Here is a 21,463-nt window from a genome sequence, read left to right as displayed (position 1 = left end):
CTACACAAACAGACGGTTGGTTGATTTGTCGATAAATTTAAGTCCTTTTATTTGGTTAATTATTTATATTTATTTATTAGTCAATCATAATAACAAGGATAATAGTTATATATCATCAGGGGAGCCACCCCAAAGGCTGGGGTGGGCTCCAACCCAGGCTAAAATTTTGGCCCAAAGTAGTAATATGTATTGGGTTTTTTTTGTATTAAATTTTAGTCTTCTTAGTAAATTTTTTGAGCCCACTTTAGCCCATTTCTTTCAGCCTATTTCATAGCCGTCTCACAAGGGCTTCTCTCTGCACAAAAAATCTTCATCTCCAACAAATGGATACGGAGGGGAGTGAGATTCACATGGGAGATCTTGGCGGTTCGTCTTCCGCAAAAACTGAGGTAATTGAACTTTTATTTGTGTAAATATTTCCTAGGCATTATTATTCATTTAGTATGAATTGGTTTACTTAGCGGTGCGTGCAAAAGAAAATTGTTTGGTCGTAGTTTGAATGGATTTTCTGAAAATTGTTTGGTTGTAGTATGAACTGGTTCATTTAGAATGGATTTTATGAGAATCTTATGCGTTAATTTGGTGCTAAGTGTTTCAAGTAGTAATATTTACTATTTATGCATGAAAGAGGTCTGTCTTTTTAGCATTGGTTGAGATATTTTTTTTCTTTTATTTTTCTTTCCTGGTTTCACATGGATCCATCTGTTTTAAATTTTTCTGATATTTAAGATTCAAATGTGCAAGCCACGGTACATTGAAATTTTAGTATTGTAAAATGTTAAGATTCATACTGCGCAGTGAAAAATGCTTGAGATTCATCCTTGGCAATACATTTCGTTGATGAATAGCTTGCTTTTCATTTTTTAGGGCAACAATGATATGATTATGGGATGCATCTCAGCCCAAGATAAAAAAAAATTCTGGCTACGTCCCTGTATATCATGTCATAAATGAGTTTATGTTTTTATAACTTATTCGATATTTGATTTTATCATTTAGCTGATATTATAATAATATTAATAATAATAATAATAATAAAGGGCAAAAATTTGTGTGAGACGGTCTCACGGGTCGTATTTTGTGAGACGGATATCTTATTTGGGTCATCCATGAAAAATATTTTTTTCCATGCTAAGAGTATTACTTTTTATTGTGAATATCAGTAGATATTGTTTTAAACTTTTTGATGACATAAAATTTTGTGAATTTATTATATTTGTCAATAAATTGAATGATATATTGTGTAGGACCGAGTGCTTACCATTTTACCAAAAATTATAGCTATTGGTAATGGTGCAACTCAAATCTTTTAAACCGCACAGCAGCTCAAGCACCACGGTTCGATCGCTCTACCAAGCAAGAACAATTATTGTACCCAATATATTGTATTAATTTATTATAAAATTTGGTTATGTTTTACTGATTTGAGATTTTTTTATTTTATGACATATTGGATTGTTAGATTTTAATTTCATAAATTTTTATATTTCTCAGATTTGACTGTGAATATAACTTTTGACTTTTTTTCAAAGTTATATGATTAAAATCAGCTTTGATTTTAAATGAATGATAAAATTAATTTATTTTATGTTGTTTGCATGTTTTGCAAATGCAGACTGAATGTTATTGTTTCAGGTAAAATATTTACTTGATACCCACAAGAATTTGAACAAATACATCCAATTTTTCAATTTCAATCCTTCCATGATAATAATTAAATATCTTAATTAAATATCTAAATTTCATCTACATCGACTTTTGGAAAATTAGTATACAAGATCGGAATACGAAGAATTAATAATTTCGAGTGATGATTGCAACAAAAGAGCGGTCAAAGTTATATTTTTTCACGTGATTTTTCATGACAAGATTTTTTATGAGACAATTATTAAGTAGTAAGAGATGTCGTACTCTTTTTCTTTCATTATAATTTTTTTCCACTTGGTTTTTCCTGGTAAGGTTTTAATGAGACACATCAATCGTTAAGAGGACATTCGAATAAATTATTCATTGTTTTACTCTTTTTCCTTAACTCAGGTTTTTCTTCAAATGGTTTTATTGTTAAGGTTTGAACGTGTCAGCACTTGAGTCATGATAAAATTCCTAAGTATCCATCTTGCCAAATTGAAATTTGAACGTATCGATTTCTATGCAAATAATCATTTAAGCAGGAGTATTATAGATAATTTTATTATCATAGGTTATTATTGTTTTTAGATAGATTTGAAATATTTGTGATCAACATAAATATGACAAGATATATATACAAAGATTTATATTACATTATTTTTTTCTTATAAATAGGATCGATGAAAATTGCACATGAATTATTGACTTTTATGAATTTTCTTTATTTTTCTCTCTTTTATTTTATGATTTATAACACAAATACTAATAATAATTCTAAAAACAATGACATATATATGTGAAAAATATTATTTTGAAAAAACCATTAAAATTTATGCAATTTTTTCATATAAATTAAACAGATTCAAATTAGAAAAAAAAAATTTATTCGTCGGATTCCATAAATTTTTACCCTTCCGGGTACACAGAAACTTTATATTTTCCATTTGGACAAAAAAATGTTTGGAAAAAAAAAAAGACAAGACTTAGTTGTAGGGTCAAATCCCTCAAACCCACTTGAAATCTTACCGTAATGCTTCCAAATGAAAATCCAAAGCAATGAATATACTGTTTTCCTACAATATCGTATGCTGGAAAAGCAGTCACAGACCAGAGAACCAGGGATGTCAATGGGTCCGGGTTTTACCCAGACCCGCAGTGTATCCGCGTATATGGGGTGGGTTTGGGCATACTAAATGGGTCATGGGGTGGGTCTCGGGTCCAATTTTTCAGACCCGTCCGGATATGAGGCGGGTCATGGGTCCTATAATACCCGCCTCATATATATGTAGATATAAATATTCTAGGGTTTATTAGTTTTATTAATATTCATTTTTTAGTAGCTCACCTCAACCATAACGATCTTAGCTATTCCTATGTCAACTGTTGCATTTGAATCTACTTTTAGCAATAGTGGAAGAATAGTTGGTCATCATCTTAGTAGATTAAATATTGTCTACTCGCTGATTTTATATTGATCTGTTTAAATTATGTTACTACTTATTTTCGGATATGTCAAGATTTTTTTGGAGAGCTAGTAACTCTTTTTTTATGTAATTCTTCGTGTCGTGAAAATACTTTGTTTGTTATTATTAGGTGTAGTCGAAGACATGAATTAATTTTTCATAATGTTGTATTTAGAGGCTTGTCTGTTTCATAATTCAGTCATGTGAGAAGAAAGATTACTTTTTTATTTTAAAAAAATTCGGGTCTCACGGGTCTAACCGGCCCCGTTTCGTATTCGATGTGGGATGAGTCCGAAAATATTTAACCGGGGTGGGACGGGTAATGAGTCAAAATTTTTTTCATGGGGAGGGTCTTGGGTTTAGCCAAACCCGCCCCATACCCGTCACTATTGACATCTCTACTAAAAACCTTGTACAGTTCAAAAGTACTTCGATATTGCAGAATCTTGCAATATTCCCCACATTTGATTTCCTTGTCCAGTTTCGTTTATCTTAGTAAAAAATTTTAAATTTGAATGTTCTTTAATGATTATTCTTGATATTAAAAATATTTATAAAACTATGTATTTATTCTTAAATTTTGTATGTTTATGTGTTATTTAACGTATTGATGTTCTTTACTAAATATGTTTTTTTTTTTAAACGGTTTCATTGATTTTTATTCGTGAGAAAAATCAACTATGTCTATATTTATAATAAAAAATAATATTTTTGACATGAAAATAATATTTTTTTATGAGTGATCTAAATAAAATATATATCTCACAAAATTGACTCATAAAACAATCTCACAACAAATTTTGTGTAAATTTTTGTGTTATTTTATATAGTTAAAATTACAATAATAAATAAAAAAAATCAAGCATACCAAATCCTTGTCATGTTTTTTAGAACTTTGGTATCCGTCGAGTTTAGTTCAACCTATCCTGCCATGTAGATCACCCTGTTGTGGAGTTAACCGTAGTTATCGTATTTTTGAAGTTTTGATGTACAAATAGATGACAAAAACTTGTGTAAGACGGTTTTACGGATCGTATTTTGTGTGACGGATTTCTTATTTAGGGTCATCTATGAAAAATATTATTTTTTATGCTAAGAATATTATTTTTAATTGTGAATCTCGATAAGATTGACCCGTCTCACGAATAAAGATTTGTAACACCATCTCACAGGAAAACATACCAGATTATGCCAAAGTGAGTAGCGCTTTAAATTATGTTTTTTTTTAAAAAAAAAAACATAATTTAAATGCAAGTTAAAGATGCGTGAATCCAAGACAATCCACAGAAAAAGATGATCATTCCATGAACAATAAGAAAGATAACAAGGGCGTCATCCTGGATAGTAGGACACAACTCGATCCTAATAACTGGTACTAGGTCAAGAATATATTTGGTTGTCGGAAACTGGAAGCATTAACATATATATGCTGAAAAGACGCCGGCGGAAGGAAGAAAGCAGACAAGGGCAGCGCAAAAATGGCTACATCCACAGATATGGAGGTTCGTTCAAATCTATCGGCAACCCGGGCCTCACAATCCCAATATATTTTGGGGAACCATCTCCATTATCCGGAGGAGTCACGGCTCCAGCCGCCGGGCGTCCTCCATTCCCTTGAGAGGGCACATCTCGGAGTACACTTATAGGGTGGATGACGTCGTTCATCATGACTCTGTCGGACGGGGACACCCATCGGTTGTCAGAGGTAAGACTGAGGTCTAACGAGAGTCCTGACGAGGTCGTGGGAAAGTTAGTCTTCGCTTTCGGTCCGCGAAGAGACCTAGCGGCACCGTCGTATGCCAGCGCCGCCTCCTCAGGAGTATCGAAAGTGCCCAACCAGACACGGGTTTTCTTCCTGGGATCACGTATCTCCGCCGCGTAACGGCCCCAGGGACGCTTTCTAACTCCCCTGTAGTGAGCTGCGCTCGTCGAAGCCATGAATGAGATTGAAAGTACAAAATCCAGAGAGAGAATGAGACGGGAAACTTAACGAGCAAAGGTTAAGGAGGGAATGTAAAGGTGGAGAGGTCCCAGAAAGTATATCGTAAACGTCGGCTAGACGGCACAAACCACAAACAACTGCGGGATTGCTGTCTTTGCCTCGAGACTAGGTCTTTATGTGCCACCAGTACTATCTGATTTTGACTAAATTTGACGTCCCAACAATTGTTTTTCTTTTTTAATCTCCATTTAATTTATACTGTAATATTTAAAGTTAAATGTACTTCAAATTAATTATTAACAAGAAAAATCAAAAGAGAAATCATTATGATTTGGTACAGCAAAGTTTCTTAAATGGCCGCATGTATATTATGCAAAAAGGCCTTGTTGGGCGGTCATAACAGAGATTTTATGAAGGCCGGTGGTAGGTCAAACTGCAATAGCCTTGCCCGCTTCCTTCAAGCAATCAATCAATCATTTTGTACTTACATTTAATATATATATATTTTTTCCACGTTTTCCATTAATAATATCAAATTCTTTGTCTATCATATTTTGTTTGTCTATGAATAATATGACACTCTATTATATATATATAATTTTAATATATTTCAAAATATCGTAATTAGCACCTCATTAGTAAATATAGAGTTGGGCCAGGTGACATAATAAAGACAAGCCCAGCCGCCTCTCATGGAAAGAGAGATGTTGCTTTTCACAGTTGACTACTACTGCGGCACCGGACTTTGTTTTTGGTAAGCAGGTTTTACTTCAAACTAACACCAAATCTTTCCATGTTTTAAGTTAGAAGTATTTTAGAGATAAAGTAGGATGGAATTGTGTGTTTGTTCTTCGATATTCTTTGCTTTTAGGCTGATTTAATTTCGTATATTTTCTTCATTAGATAACTCCTCTTACATGTGCTTGTATGAGAGGTGCATAACCAAAAACCCTTCGGTCTGATTGCATCCATTTCTCTTATGAACTAATGTTGAATTTGACTTTGTTATAATATAAAGCTTTGATTGATCAGTTCAACCTGCGTGATAGACGGATAATAAAACAACAAAACCCTCTATATCCAACAGTGTCCTGTATTCAAATATGTTCCTATGGACAGTGTCGATTCGACTCATTCCAACTGACAATACTCGCACTATAACCACTGTAATGCTTTGGAACCAAGCTTATGCCTTTTCATAAACTACAGCTCCTTTACCAGAAAATAATAAAACTAACATACAGTACACCCACTGACGGTATGCCAAACACTTAACTTAGCCCAATAATACCGGGTTATCGACAACTTTTCAGCCTTCTACGTGTAAAATCAGTGTGGTAGAATTGCAATGCCCGGGTCTCTCCATTCTTGTGTGAACAAAATTACAAAACCATATGTGTTCAGCTCGATCAGGCTAGCAAGCTCGGTCCATTCTCGGTCGCCGTCCGGGCATGCTCATGGTTATGATGCCTAGCCATTTGGACGTCTCGATTGAAATGTGTACGAGCTTTTGCATAAGGAGCATCTCTCGCTGAGTAAATACCAAAGAATATATCAGGAAAAGAAATGCTCACGACTCAAAACGATCATGCAATAAACATAAGATTTCACAATCGGCCTTAATTCAAGAGACGAGCAAGCCACAATTGTAATTCTCTGTCCAACATCGACACAGAATTGTGGGATGCATGTGAATAATTTTACAAGAAAATATAGTGTATTTTAGCAAATTTAGGAGATCATTTCCTAAAGTGGGTACAAATGTAAATAACTGCTAACGAAGCCCATTGGGTAGTCGTTTGCATGGGATGTTGGAATTGCAGATGTCACCAATAAAATGCAAAAACAAAATTAGTTGACGAGCTCACCTGCAATTCTCTGAGCTCGAAGAATATTTTGTCGTCTTTTCCACCAACAAACAAAGCAGGTGACTATGAGAACAAATGCCACACAAGAACTGAGCCCAATGCCGATTTTAGCACCAATAGAAAGTCGTCCGCATGATGGTAAACCGGGGATTCCACAAAGACCAGCATTATCAGTAAAACTGCAAATATCCACACTAATTATTCCGGGATAACTCATTAGAGTATAACATTAATAGAAACGAATGGAAGTGCTAGTAGGAGAACTCTGAAAAAAAAGCAGCTAAAACATTGTATATGCAAGTGTTCAAGTACTTGTGACATAACCCATCGCAATAATTACGAATGCATAAAATGATTGATGGATAATGATAAAAAAATACTTGAAGCTAGCTCCATGCAAGAGCCTTCCTCCGAGTGCAGCTGGAACTTTTCCTTTTAAAGAGTTGCTATTGAGGTTTCTGTTATAGAAGGTACGATTTAGTCTACGCCAATGTTCTCGTGTAATAGGTATATAAGATGTTGAGTTTCTTACAATCTCTGTAATGAGGTTAGCTGCCCAAGGCTCTCAGGAATGGATCCATTGAAAAAGTTGAACGAGAGATCCCTGTAACATGATAACTACTAAGCTCAATCAACCAAGCAGTTGGATTTCACGTGTATTATATTATGGGCATTAGGATATTTTATAGAACAGAACTACAGACTGAAAAGTACATTCATCGACCATTTTTATATTTCAGACAAAATATTGACCAAACAGTTTGTTTTGCCACCATGAGGTAAAAATAAATATGAAAGTTAGTTCGTGAAGAGAAAATTTTACTCACAGTATTTCCATGCTACTTATTGTTCCAAGTGAAGACGGAATGAATCCAGAAATGCTGTTCCCACTTAAGTTTCTGTAATTAAACAAGTTAGACATGTAAAGAATAAGGATTATCATAGCCCTCGAGCACACAACCAAACTGGCATATAACCCAAGCGAGAGGGTGTGATTTAAGATCAAGGAAAGTCCCTAAATCATTCGATCTATTACTATTATTATTATGATTATTATTATAAAAGTGTGAGTTTTCATTATTTATTTACTAAATTGCACTCATGCTTTATGTTTGTATTTTGGTATCACTATGGTTATTTTGTCACTCGCATATTTAACTTTGACTTTTCTTCTTTCTTTGTTTTTGGTTGAGCGATTTTAATTCCAGAGTTACATCTCGAGGTTCAATCTTAACATTGACACTTCCTTTGGCAACATTCACTAATTCGAAACTTAATTTTAAAGTCATATTTCGATCCGAATATTTTTGGGATGCCGCTAATAACCAACGAACAACAAATGTTTTTCCTTAATATTGTCCTTTAGATTCAATTCAATTGAAATATAATGTCGTTTAAATTAAAACATATTCAAAGTAAATTATTTATAGCAAAATTTTCAATTTCTGTAATTATCAGATTATAATTATTTATATTACTTCAATATTTTTAATTAACACACTTAATTAGCAGTAAAAAATTAAAATCATATTTCATTTTCTTTTGAATATGTGGATATTTTATTGACAAAAATTTACTTGGTGTTTTCATGCAACTTCAATGCATGTTCTTTTTTGTATTATTCTTATAACGTAGATATATTCGATAATGTTTTTTAATTTAATAATAATTTCATATTAATTCAAGTAATTTAAATCAGTTTTTGTCAATCAACACAGATTCCTCAAAGTGATATTGTATTGTTTATTCATTTTTTTCCCAAACAATTAAACTTTATATAACATGCGTTCAAATTGTTTTGCCGCCGACATTGGATATGTAAAATTGTTAATTTATTTTCAATTATCACCGTATTAAGTTGATATTATTTAAAAAAACTATATATGGCTCTTATGGTTTCTCTATATTTTAAATTTTTTTTTAGATTTTAAATCAGAATTTTTCTTTTTCATTCAAATATGCATATATAATTATTATCTTTTATATTATTAAGCAATTATATATTGGAATGGAATATTGAGTTATCAATTGATATATTTTTAATATCATTGATTCGATGAAAATATTGAGAAAATATGATATATTTTAAAAAATAAAAATATAGTTGTTTCTTGATTCTTAATTTTCTTTATTTCTTCTTCTTTCTCCTCATTTCTTTAGAAACATGATTATAAATCAAAGTTCGTACACATGAATAATTGGACTATGACGTCGAAATGAATGTCATTTCTTAAAAATTGAAACTGTACAAGTAATTTAATTTATATTTAGATTTACTATATAGATACATATTTATCTTTCTCACCTTTTACTATTTGTATTTAAACTTTATAAGATGGACTTCTATCCTCTAATTTTAAATAATTGATTCGTCTGTTTCCTTTATGATGATTTATTATTCATTGAAATTTTTATTATTTTCAGACAATTATCCAACATCTTTGAAGGAAAAACTTAAATTACCATTATTTTATTTAGAATGATGGCATAACATAAAATATAAGGCAACACAGACCAATTGTCACTAGGCTAAAAGCTATAACTGCTAGCCAAGACGCAACTTTAATTCTTTATACTTGTGGCAGCGCAGAATACACCTACTTGGATTCTAATGGGTCGGGCTATTAGGCTTATGAGTCCGGAGAGGTGCATGTCTATCTGCTGGTGCTGTCTCATATCCCTTAGAGATCAGTCTTACCATTTACTTCTGTTGTCCTTGTTCTCAGCAGAGACAGTATTACCCGTTAAGATCTGGCGTCACTATTTACGACCCACCTAGCCAACCAGATCAAACGGTCCAACGTCAGCAGCTTGACACACGAGAACTTCCCAGAAGGTCACCTATCCCAGTACTATTTTCATTCATGCTCGCTTAACCCAACACGGTTCTGAGGTTGTAGTGATTGTCATTTGTCTTGTGAAAGAATAATAATCTGGAAATAACAGATATTTTGGTGGAATATATAAATACATTGGGACATGAAATAAACTCAGTTGTGTGAGCCTAATATTTGACTAAATTTTTTTGATGATTGCAAATTGTCTATATATGTCCAAATGAGAGCTGAAAACTTATTAAGTATATGTTTAGTTTATTTATAAGGAAAATATATGTCTAAACAAGAGAATCTTAGAGAACCAAACAAGAAACACCACAGGTTGTCAGGTTTCATTTCAAATTAGACAAATTGGTTACTAAGAACAATGATGTGTCATTGGTGGTGAAAGATGTGGAAAACCAAGTGAGACTTCAAAAAAACAAGAGGAAATAAAATGGAGTAAGACCTGAAGTTTGAACGACTTAAATTAACAAAATAAGAAAGTCGCGAGAAAAAAACAACACAAATATCAAAGAGATTAATCAACATCAAATCCAATGATGAAACAGAAACATGAAAATCAAATATGATGATGTGATTGCTGAATTTAAATGAACAAAAAAGCAGGAAAATTAAAAAAATTAAAAAATTGAAAAACATAATGAATTATTCGAAAATTAAACAAGGAAAAGATCGGATAAATAAATCATGGTTGTTTGAAATTATAGATCAACTGTGAAATAATATTTGTTATTGAATAATTTATGAAAAAATTATGTGTCTACGTTGATTTGCAAATTTACGACTAATATTCATAGTGTACTCAAGTTCGTTATGTGCTTTGCTACTAGTTAAATAAAATGAACAAATTTTAAGACGAGTATACTTGTTCAACTTTAGCTGCAAAAAAACAAACAATTATATTCGCCTAGTCCCTATCAACTTACATGCTTTGAAGATGACGAAGCCGGGAAATGTCATTTGGTAAGATACCCCTTAAACCCTGGTTGTCCAGACCTCTGATCCCACAAACAGGGAGAAATAATAAAAAAATATCAGCTGTAGAATAACAGTGAAATATATGTAAAAGATGAAAAATAGTTTGCAATAAAATAAAAGGTTGGACGATATTAGTGCCGTAATTTGTTGTAATTATCGTTCCTATAGGAAAAGTGGAAAACAACCGAAGGTGATAAGCAGACATGACCGCTAGTAAAACTTTGCCTCTCTACAAACATTTATATCATGATAAAAAAACACAAAAATAAGTCGAGCCATAGTGATATATAAATCTAAGAGAAGAGAACAAAGTCAGAATCACACAAAGGCAAGCAAGTAAAAGTTAAAAATTAAGTGAACTCTTATAAAGTTTGCAACAACAAAGCCAAAAGCATGCACTAATTTATGTTTAACAGAAATAATCAGACAAACTCATCAACAATAGAGTAAAGTGAGAACACAGCTCGCAATTTGGATAAATAGAAGTTAACAAAAGTTTTGAGAGTCTTTTTGGGTGCATAGTTGCTTCAATGAAAGACATTGCTAGAGAACAAGAACATACAGTCCGTCAATAACATGTTTACTGATATTTCTGTCGTACTGACAATCTACTCCACTCCATGGATGTTGTTCAGGAACACAAGGATCACCATTCCACCCAAAACGAAGAGGTAAGACCGAGGGCACTCTTCAATCTCTGCAAAGCCCTAACTACAAGCAGAAAGAGCAATAGATTAGTAGTTCTACAAAATGTGCAGCCAAGGGAATGAAAATGTAGCACATGACAAGCATCGCAAATTGCAATAACAATTAAAGAAAAAACCAAGAAAGATGCATATGATACAATTATCACAAGCTGGAATATACAGGAGAAAAGTGTTAATGAATCAACATGTGAGCTGCATCTCATAGAACTGACTAATCTTCTAGTGTGGGACCAATGCCAGTATTTCCACTCAGATAATAGTCTTCCCACTGCAGCATGGAAACAAATGTTTACAAACACTAAGTGATAAATAAGGAAACAGATGTGAAACAAGTTCAGGTGGGATAAAAGTTTATTCTTTTGGTTCTTAGAGTATATGCAAGTAAGATCAATCAAGAGTTACCAAATCTTCCTAAACTTCCCTTAAAATTCAGGCTTCAAAAACGCATTCTCATTTAAGAAAGTGAAATAACAATAGTGTTAGAAAGTGCCCGATAACACCAACTGCCACCTTCCCCAGTTCCACTTGCTTGGACACAATGATTATATTCAAACCCTTAATCATAGCAATGCAAATAACATCTACACATTGGTAGTAGATAAAGTAACAATTTAGACTTATATAGGTGCCAAGATCATGCAAAGTTCAACGTGGTGCCAAAAATAAAAGGGAAACATTTTGCAAGAATATGCATGGAGGTTTTGCATACTTTCATCAGGTAAAGTTTTTGATTCCGCCAGTACAAGTTCAAAAAGCTCAATGGCACTGATTATGGCATGAGTCCCTTTTGTAGGATGCAAGGTTATTGTCAAAGTCCTGCCGCTAACAACAACTGTTGTATTGAGCACAAGAGCACTGTTAATATCACCCGCCATACCAATAATGTCAACATCTGGAAAGGCAACATCACCATTAAGCAGAATATCAAATACTCTTTGGTTTGATTTGGTGACGGAAGGATCAATTTCAGCAAAATGTAGCCAAATGGAGTAGTTTCTAGTTGGTTCAACCTCAATTGTATATGCCAAATCAGCTTGACTATCAGTACTGATAAGAGCTGTTTGATAAAGAGCCTCTGGATAAAAGTTTGGAGATTGAGAGGTCCCCTTAATTTTGTTATCCGTAGATATAACACTGTCAGAATTCTGGCCAAATGTGGGGAGGGAATTCCAAAACCGGTCGCCGCCCCAACTATCCGCTCTAAAGTCAGCACCAAATTTTGGTTTCTCAGCACCACAATTGAATCTTCTGTCAGTTCTGAAAATCGTCCCTTGGCCATACCCTTTGCCAAAATAGTATGCCCTATTACCGATCTGAAGAATTTCAATGGCAAGTATAGCTGGATCTCCATGGCCAGTGCTGTGGAAGCAAAGAGAGGCAGTGCCATCTTTAAGAAAAATGAGGGCTTCAACAAATACCCGCTCATTATCTTGAGTGCTCCAACCGGACTGCAATGAATAAACTAGCGTTCCTTCAATGGAAACATCAAATAAAGGTTCATTGTCAAAGCTAGGTTCTGCGACCAAACCAAAGTAGATTCTCACTAAATAATGACCACGAGGAACCCTATTTATGTTGTAACAGTTTTCAGGACCCTCGGACAAAGGGAAATAGCGAATGGTGCTGAGCGATGGACTGATGAAACTTGGGCGGGTAGCATTGCCTGGAATTCCTCCCGTGTAAGCAAAATCTTTGTACCAGAGAGTGTTTGTTGGATCACTATGAAAATCATCACGAGCTCCACAGCTTATTCGCATAGCATATGGCGCTGTAATAAAAAAAAGAGCAGACATGGTAGACGGGTAAAAAGAGTCAGCAATATCAAAATTGATATCGGTGACCATAAGATCTTAAGAGCCAAAATCAACCAAGGATAACTAATTAAGAATATAAACTTACTTCATGACCAATATTAGAAATAATACTGAATACTATGCTAATACAACAAAATCTCAATTGCCATATATGAGGCAAAGTGCTAGTGATAAAACCTTGTTGCAGCAGGTGATATTAATTAGTAAATGATTGAACACTTAATAAATCATATCCCAAACAGCAGCAACAACAAGCTAATGCTTATTTAAAGAAAATACATACGCAGAGTTAAATTCAACTACTCTCCACTTTTTATATACGAAAAATGCTCAACACCAGATGAGGCCTATAGATAAGACGAAGTCACCAACAAGAAATGCTGATAGTCCTGGCATTCCCTGCTTACAGTTTTTTCAGTTTATCCTACCATTCATATATCAACTGAAACGCCAGTAATAATAAATAAATAAGTTCAAGTTTTCATTTCATTCTAGTTGTCTATGACCCTCCAAAGTACAAACATATACCAACACGATTAACTACACAATAAATTATACAGAATGTCACCGATATAAAAGCTTGCAAAAACGTGAATCGAACAGTCACTCTACGCATAGCTACGAAATAATCTAACCAAATAGATCAATAAACAGCACATTTAAATTCATTATCTCGCATTGGAATAGCACGCATCCCCAAAACAATCCCAATTGAAGCTTAGGAACCAATTACACAGCCCACAACAAATCCCATTAAATCAACCCATCTACATTAGGCCAAGAAACCATCTTTCGGATGAAAATCGAGCCGGAGCAAGAGAGAGATAGCTAACCTCGAGCAAAAGAAAGCTTACAAGCCAAGAAAAGCGCAAGTAAGAGTAAGAGAAATCGGACTCTAAGCATTGCGGGTTTTGAGCACACAGCTCCGACAATGAAATCCTTCAACTTTATCACTTCCCCTTCCTAATTTAGATTATAGAACGCAGAGCAGAGTAAATGTGGAAATCGCACTCAAGATTAGATCTTTTTTTCGCGCAATGCCCATTTTTCAAGGGATTGAGAATCCTCCAGTTTAGATTGCAAGAATTTAGGGGAAAAAAGGAGAGATTGTAAGACGTGCTATGCAGGTAGAGTGGAGACAGTTGATAATTTATTTATGAGCATAATATAATATTGCTTTTTATATTCTTTGTGGGTCGGGTTTGGATTTGATTCGACCCGAAGAGTAAGTGCTCATGTGCGGGACATGATTGCTTTATTTCGGTGGAACCTACATGGGCTACCTCCACGTGGCACGAGGACTTCTGCAGTTCTTTAATTTTAAATTTATTTTAAATTTAAATTTGAGAGATCTTATCGTAAGTCATAAATTAAATGCTTGAACTCGAAAATTCGTTTCTCATTGGTGCAAATGATACGAACCAAGTCAAATAAAATAAATTCAATATTAAATTGTGTAAATATGATATACAAATTAGTAAAAATAAAGCACAAATGATAATTTTTTAAAGTCAAGAACTTGTGTGAGACGGTCTCACGGGTCGTATTCTGTGAGACGAATCTCTTATTTGGGTCATCCATGAAAAAGTATTACTTTTTATGCTAAGAGTATTACTTTTATTGTGAATATTGTTAGGGTTGACCGATCTCGCAGATAAAAATACGTGAGACTATCTCACAAGAAACCTACTCTTTTTTAAATTTCTCAACAAAGATAATATCGAAGTATTTATGTAACATCAATATTCAAATTATATTATATATCTGGTTACATATATCATTGGTTTTATTTATGTAAAATCATCCGTAAATTATAATTTTTTCTTATTTTAATTTCTTAACACTGTTCACTCAGAATTATTACAATATCATGGTATTTTAACTAAAAATAAATAAAAAGAATAGTTCTCCTTATAAAAAAAAATACAAATAATATTGTATATCGTACCGCGAGACTCTGTCCCCACACTTCATATTTTCTTAGTTAGGCTGTCCGTGATCTCATCTCATCGACATTTAATAATTAGTAAATGTAGTTTTCGTGTAACCAATTTTGAATTCAATAAAATTTAAGAAACGGGTGGGCATTTCTATGGCTACACAATCAAAATAACTCGTTTCGTGGTAACAAACTATTAAAGTGGACTTTAATGTTGACCCTTTATTCCTACCCAAGCCACCAATAAATAAAATTTTGGGAAAATTGTGATTACGTGAATTGACGGTTTTACGAATTTTTATATGTGAGATGGATCAACCCTACTGATATTCACAATAAAAAATCATACTCTTAGAATAAAAAAGTAACAATTTTTCATGGATGACCCAAATAAGAGATTTGTCTCACAAAATACGATCCGTGAGACCGTCTCAAACAAATTTTTGTCTTGTTGAGTAGGTGTCTTGTGAAACGGTCTCACGAATCTTTATCTTTGAGACGGTTCAACCATACCGATATTCACAATAAAATGTAATACTCTTAGCATAAAAAGTAATACTTTTTCATGGATGACCCAAATAAGAGATTCGTCTCACAAAATACGACCCGTGAGACCGTCTCATACAATTTTTTGCCATTGTTTTAAAAGAAAAATAACCAACGCAAAACTAGAATTTTGTTTATAATAAAATTTTAGGAAAGATTGCATATTTGCTTATTTGCCATTTTGTTTCTTTATATCGACACATTTCAGTTTTAATTTGTATATTTCAACTGTTGAAATTTTAATTAATTTTCTTGACATGACTGTTGATGTGATGTGTCATTATATACATCGATACCATATCGACACCACTTAGAAAAGAACTAAATCTGACACATAAATAAAAATATCACATGAAACTGGAATTTAACAAAATAAAGTATCAAAATTATATATATATATATTTATTTAGACAACCACATTTACAGTTTTTCATAGTTGTACGGATCCAGATATTGTACCCATTGGACGTGTTCCGATACGAAAATAATGTATCAGGTGAAGAAAGACAACAAATGGGGCCACGCGGTCCAGTTTATCAAGCATGGGCTAGCAATTTGGGCCAATTTGATCATTTCCTGCTTAGGATTAATGGGCCGAACCTAGGGTTTAAACTTTAACGCTTCAGATACGACTCTGAAAATCATGTCATGCTACTTAACATAGAGGCAGAGTTGACTAGGGATGTAAACGAACCAAACCGTTTGTGAGCTATTCGAAACTTGATTCGATAAAAGCTCGTTTGAGCTCGTTTAATGGGGCTCGTTAAGATAAACAAATAAAACTCAAGCTTTACAGTATTCGGCTCGTTAGCTCGTGAACATGTTCGTTGGTAAGTTCATGAGTAATCTTTTAGATGAAAAAATAATAGTTTTGATATTTGATTTATTGATTTTTCATATTATTTATGAAATATATATAAAAATCTATTAAATTTATTTATTATAATAAATTTACAAATTTTAATAAGAATAATATATTTTTTTTAAATATATAATTTAATTTTTAATTAATTTAATGAAAATTTAAATGTATAATTCATATTTATTAAGTTTGTTTAGGCTCGATAAAGACTTGAATAAGCTTGTGAGCCATGCATATATTCGTTAAATAAAGCTCGAGCTCGGCTCGATTATAAACGAACCAACCTCAAACATTCAAGAGTTCGGCTCGGCTCGACTCGATTACATCCCTAGAGTTAACTGTTGACCTTGGGGTCGTTAATTATTTGTATCACAAAATCTATCAAATCTCAAGATATGTTACATAATATCATTAAATTACTGAATTTTTTATATTTTTTATGAAATTTGACATATATATTGATATTTCAAAGAATAATATTTGACAATATCATAAAAATAACAGTACCCAAGTGTATTATAGAATAACCAAATATTGCACCGTACCTCTGCTCTCCGGCTGCGGACCTCCATTTTTCTCGTGATAGCACAATCTTTCTAAAAGAGTCTATGCAATTCGGGAGGTGTATTCTCCCTTACTCGTCCTTGGGTTATTGACGATTAGGTTAGTCGATCGGTCAGCTCAAATCCAAACATTCTATGAAAAATATCGGTATACTCAATGATTAAGAATTAAAACCCATCTGAAATATCGGATAAATTTTTTTGTACCAACAATAACTGATTCTCAGACAGTCAAAATTCACGCACACTACTAGAATATCTCAGAAAAGACGATGACATGAAAACAAAGAGATCTATACTTGGAAACGAATAGATGATTTAAAAAGATTACTGTTGCAGATGAAAACTATAAATAGATCAGTTTGACAAGCATTTAAGAGGCTATCTAACTCAACGAATTTCTGAATTAACTTATCTATTGTATTTTTTTGAAAAAGCTTTCTACGACCGTAACTGATAAAATCAAGCTCACGCCAATAAGATATTTTCTGATAATTTAAGGATCAATTCGTGCTTAGAATTTATCTGTAAAATATGTGTAATTGAGAGCAAGAAGTCTTACTGCTCATTTTGATTGAGATTGAAGTTTACGAAGAGTTTCAATCAGACAGTGTTAAGTCCTGTTGAAGTGAGTGATTTTCAATTGCTTGTAATTACAAAAATCTTTTAGTGCAATACTTCTGTGAGGAAGAATGGATGACGTATGAGTATTGAATTGTCTGGACATCCAGAAACAAAATTGTGTCAATTTACTTTTCATTTTACTTTTTTACCTCTCATTTGATAACACAAAATGAGTTTTGATAAGTCATTTTGTTCAAACAGTTGCAGTCAGTTTATTTATGCACAATTCTCATTGTCAACTTACTTAGAACTCAACTGAATAAAATTTCATTTTAGTGTTGCTAACACAACCGAAATATTTGTAACTTTGTTGAAAAAAATATGAAATATTTGTAACATTGTTGAATATTTTTTAAACTCCCAGTCTCTAAATTTATTTCCGATACTAACATGACTTAAAATTTATGTACTTTTTATGGTTATATTTAACTTAATTTTCAACATAAATCTTAACTATATGATTTTTATTTTGGTAAATATTAAAATTATCTTTACCAATCGTTTTATAGTAGATATTGTTTTAAATATTAGTTTCTAATTGTAATTGACTAAAAAATGAGCTTTATATTCAATATGAGAATGTTGAGTAAATTTGAAGTTAAAAAGCAAACCTATCTTATCGTCTAGTTGTAGAATTTATTAATATAATTATTTAAATGATAAATATAAAATTATTAGAAATTTCTAGTTCCAATTTTAAAACTATCGATTTTAACAAAAATTTGAAAGAGAATGTATTTTTTTTTTTGGATAAGCTCAAATCTTTTCAAATTGAATCTCTTCAGATCGAAAGAATTTGATAGAATTTGGATTTCAATAAAATAAAACAAAACTCATTCAAATTTTTATTTTCTCTTCTTCATCCTTTCCACTTCTCTTCACTGTCATTCATCACTATTCTTCCATTCACCTCAGCGTTCAGGAGTCGTTATCTTATTTTAAACCACCGACATCATTCAACCACTGTCCAACCTTTTGATATTTAACGCGTACATACGTGTATATATATATATATATATTGCTGTGTTTTCTTATGTTAACACCGACGAGGTTACAGATTTTTATTAATTGTGATAAAATTATATATTCAATAGATATATGTCATTTAATCAGTGTTCATACAAATGATCATCGAGTGTGTAGTATAATAAAATTATATATATGGGAAGATTTCGATGAATAATCATGTCATTTATTGCTTTGCCTTTTTCTTATTTCGAATGCATTTTGCTCATATTATCCACCTCCATTATTTCTTCTGGAAGACTTGATGTATACTCTACGAGGCCTAGTTAACCGACTGCAAGGAAATTGTTTCTGAAATTTAAAATGTCAAATCTGAAATGAAGGAACAAAAGCAAAAGGCGATATCAATAGTTGTAAGAATTAACCAAGCAGACCCATTTAATTTCTTTATCAATAGTATTTGCAACACAAATCTTCTTGGCTATTGTCATGCAATAAAAAAGTTGATAAATACGAAACAAGAGTTTATTGATTTGAATGATCATAACCCGGATGATGGTTACAGGACCATTGATTTGGATTCAACGAATCGCGGCCGTTTGGTGGAGTTTCCGCCAGTGGCAGCGCCGCTCCAAAAACTAGAGCTTGTCGCGGAAGAAAGGAAGGTTATACTTCTGTTTATAGAGGCTTGAGTCCAAGAACTCAGAGGCCTCTGCAGAATCAGGATCTGGTGTGATGGGAAAAGTCGGTTTTGGGCTTGTAGTTGTTGTGAAGCCGGATGCTTCAAAGACTGGAGATTCATTCCCTGTATAAGTGTCATATTTCCGCCGCTTCCGCAGCCGCCAAAACTGACCGAAGCCGTCACTTGATTCACTCCTTTGGGTAAAGGTTGCATGACAGTCAAAGTGTTTGGTCGATAAATCAGATGATATAATTATTGATTTTGTTATTCAATAATATCAATTAATTTGAGAGTGAATCTTATTTTTTTTGGAGTAGAATAAGATTAATAAATTATTTTGATTAATCATGAGTTGATTGGATCAAATTAATTTATTGGAGCTTAATTTAATTGAATCCGACCCGATCTCATTGGTGGCTCTAATATAAACTCGGATAAATTATATGAGTTATAATTTATGGTATATGTGGGATAAATTTATCTGGACTATTATATTTAATGAAAGTTTATCATCTAATCTTCTAGATATGGTATAATAATATTCTGTCCATTTAAATTTATATTTTAAAAAGATATTGTCATTATCTTTTATGTTACAAGATATTACAAATATATATTATATATATGTGATATTGTAACAAGTGATCCACACACAATCCTACGTTTAGAGTTTGAGAGAACACCGGAGAAGGCTTGGAGATTTTGAGCGTAGATCTAGTGCAGAGAAAGATCGAAAACACGCTTCAAGAGTAATCTCTAATTTCTGTGTGTTGTAATTAATTAATTCATGTTAAATACGTAGAACAATCGATCCTGTGAAGAAGAGATGATTGAAATCACAAGAAATTAATTTTTGTGATCCGATCTTCTTGATCTTGGCTAACATATGGTATCAGAGCCACGGGTTTTGATATTGTTTTGTGTATTTCGAATTAATTATTTATTTATGCATGTTTAGTTTAAAGCGGTGTTAGATTTATGTGATTGTGGTTTCAATGGATTGATTTATTTATTTTTGAACAGTTTATGGCCATATTTTTTTGGTGAAATTGTACTTCGTATTTTCGAGTCTGTAACCAAGGGGTTGGATTACGACTCCATGTTTCCCCTTGTATATTTTCGTGCAATTTTTATTGTATTTTTCGGATTTGTGCTTTTCTATTTCTGTTTAAAGAACTGGAGGGCCGGATGCAATTTCAATTAAAACCATAAGGACCAGAAGGAAATTTCGTCCAAAGGATTCCAGGGACCAGAGTGCGTCTTCTTCAAAACGTCAGGGACCTGTTCTGCAAATTCCTAAAACCACCATGAAAAAGCAAATCTGGATTTCACCATGAAAAATCAAATCTTCACGTCCGCAGGTTTTCGGCGATTCCAGCAGTGGCGACGGTGGCGGCAACATTTTCTGTAGGGTTGCAGAAGATGGATCGCAGGTTCGGGTCATGGGCTTTCGGGTCGGATTCGGAAAATTATTCATGGGCCAAACCAGGTTGCTGGATTAATAACTTGGACTGGACACATTTTTTAAAAAATTGAAGAATTGGGCCAAATTGGGATCAATTAGATCTTTAATTTTTTTGTGTGTCTAGGTTGGGCCATAAATTTGTTCTTGCTTTAATTATTGCTTATATTGATTTAATTACGAAATTAATTGTCATTCATGCATCTTGTCATGTAGATTGCATAAACACCGCTTTAGGTATCATATTGTCATGCATAAAATTTTATTTATTTTCTATTATAATTTTTAGTTTAGAGAATAAATATTATGATTAATAATTGAACTATTTTAAGAGTTAAAATAGTCATGATTTTATTAATCGGATAAAACCCAAAATTAAATTTAAATATTAAGTGTGAGAGGGTATATTTTAAATAAGCCCACAGTCTCCCTTATTAGTCCATTAGTAAGAATATATGTATGCCTCGTGCCAATTTTATTGGTCTCCTTATTGGAGGGCTACATTGTTTTGGTTACTTGATTGGACCCATTATTATAATTATTTTATAGTAAAATTAATTGTAACCACCCCATAGGTG

At 32.8% G+C, this 21,463-nt stretch overlaps 2 protein-coding genes across 2 annotated transcripts; both read right to left on the bottom strand.

Annotated features, from left to right (window-relative positions):
* Positions 1-4,352: 4,352 nt before the first annotated feature.
* On the bottom strand, positions 4,353-5,260 carry LOC142537976 (ethylene-responsive transcription factor 12-like). The gene has a single exon (XM_075643427.1). The coding sequence runs from the start codon at positions 5,028-5,030 to the stop codon at positions 4,575-4,577; it is 456 nt and encodes a 151-aa protein (XP_075499542.1). The 5' UTR covers positions 5,031-5,260; the 3' UTR covers positions 4,353-4,574.
* A 1,020-nt stretch (positions 5,261-6,280) lies between these two features.
* Positions 6,281-14,378, bottom strand: LOC142533488 (receptor-like protein 4). The gene is given in 10 exon segments (XM_075640295.1): positions 6,281-6,565; positions 6,903-7,081; positions 7,283-7,360; positions 7,435-7,506; positions 7,730-7,801; positions 10,669-10,740; positions 11,283-11,395; positions 11,397-11,431; positions 12,137-13,195; positions 14,075-14,378. Coding segments are annotated over 10 exon segments (1,872 nt in total). The 5' UTR covers positions 14,145-14,378; the 3' UTR covers positions 6,281-6,443.
* Between the last annotated feature and the right edge of the window lie 7,085 nt (positions 14,379-21,463).

This window comes from Primulina tabacum, chromosome 2 (genome assembly GCF_025594145.1).
Source record: "Primulina tabacum isolate GXHZ01 chromosome 2, ASM2559414v2, whole genome shotgun sequence".
Taxonomy (NCBI): Eukaryota; Viridiplantae; Streptophyta; class Magnoliopsida; order Lamiales; family Gesneriaceae; genus Primulina; species Primulina tabacum.
This window is presented reverse-complemented; position numbering and strand designations above follow the sequence as displayed.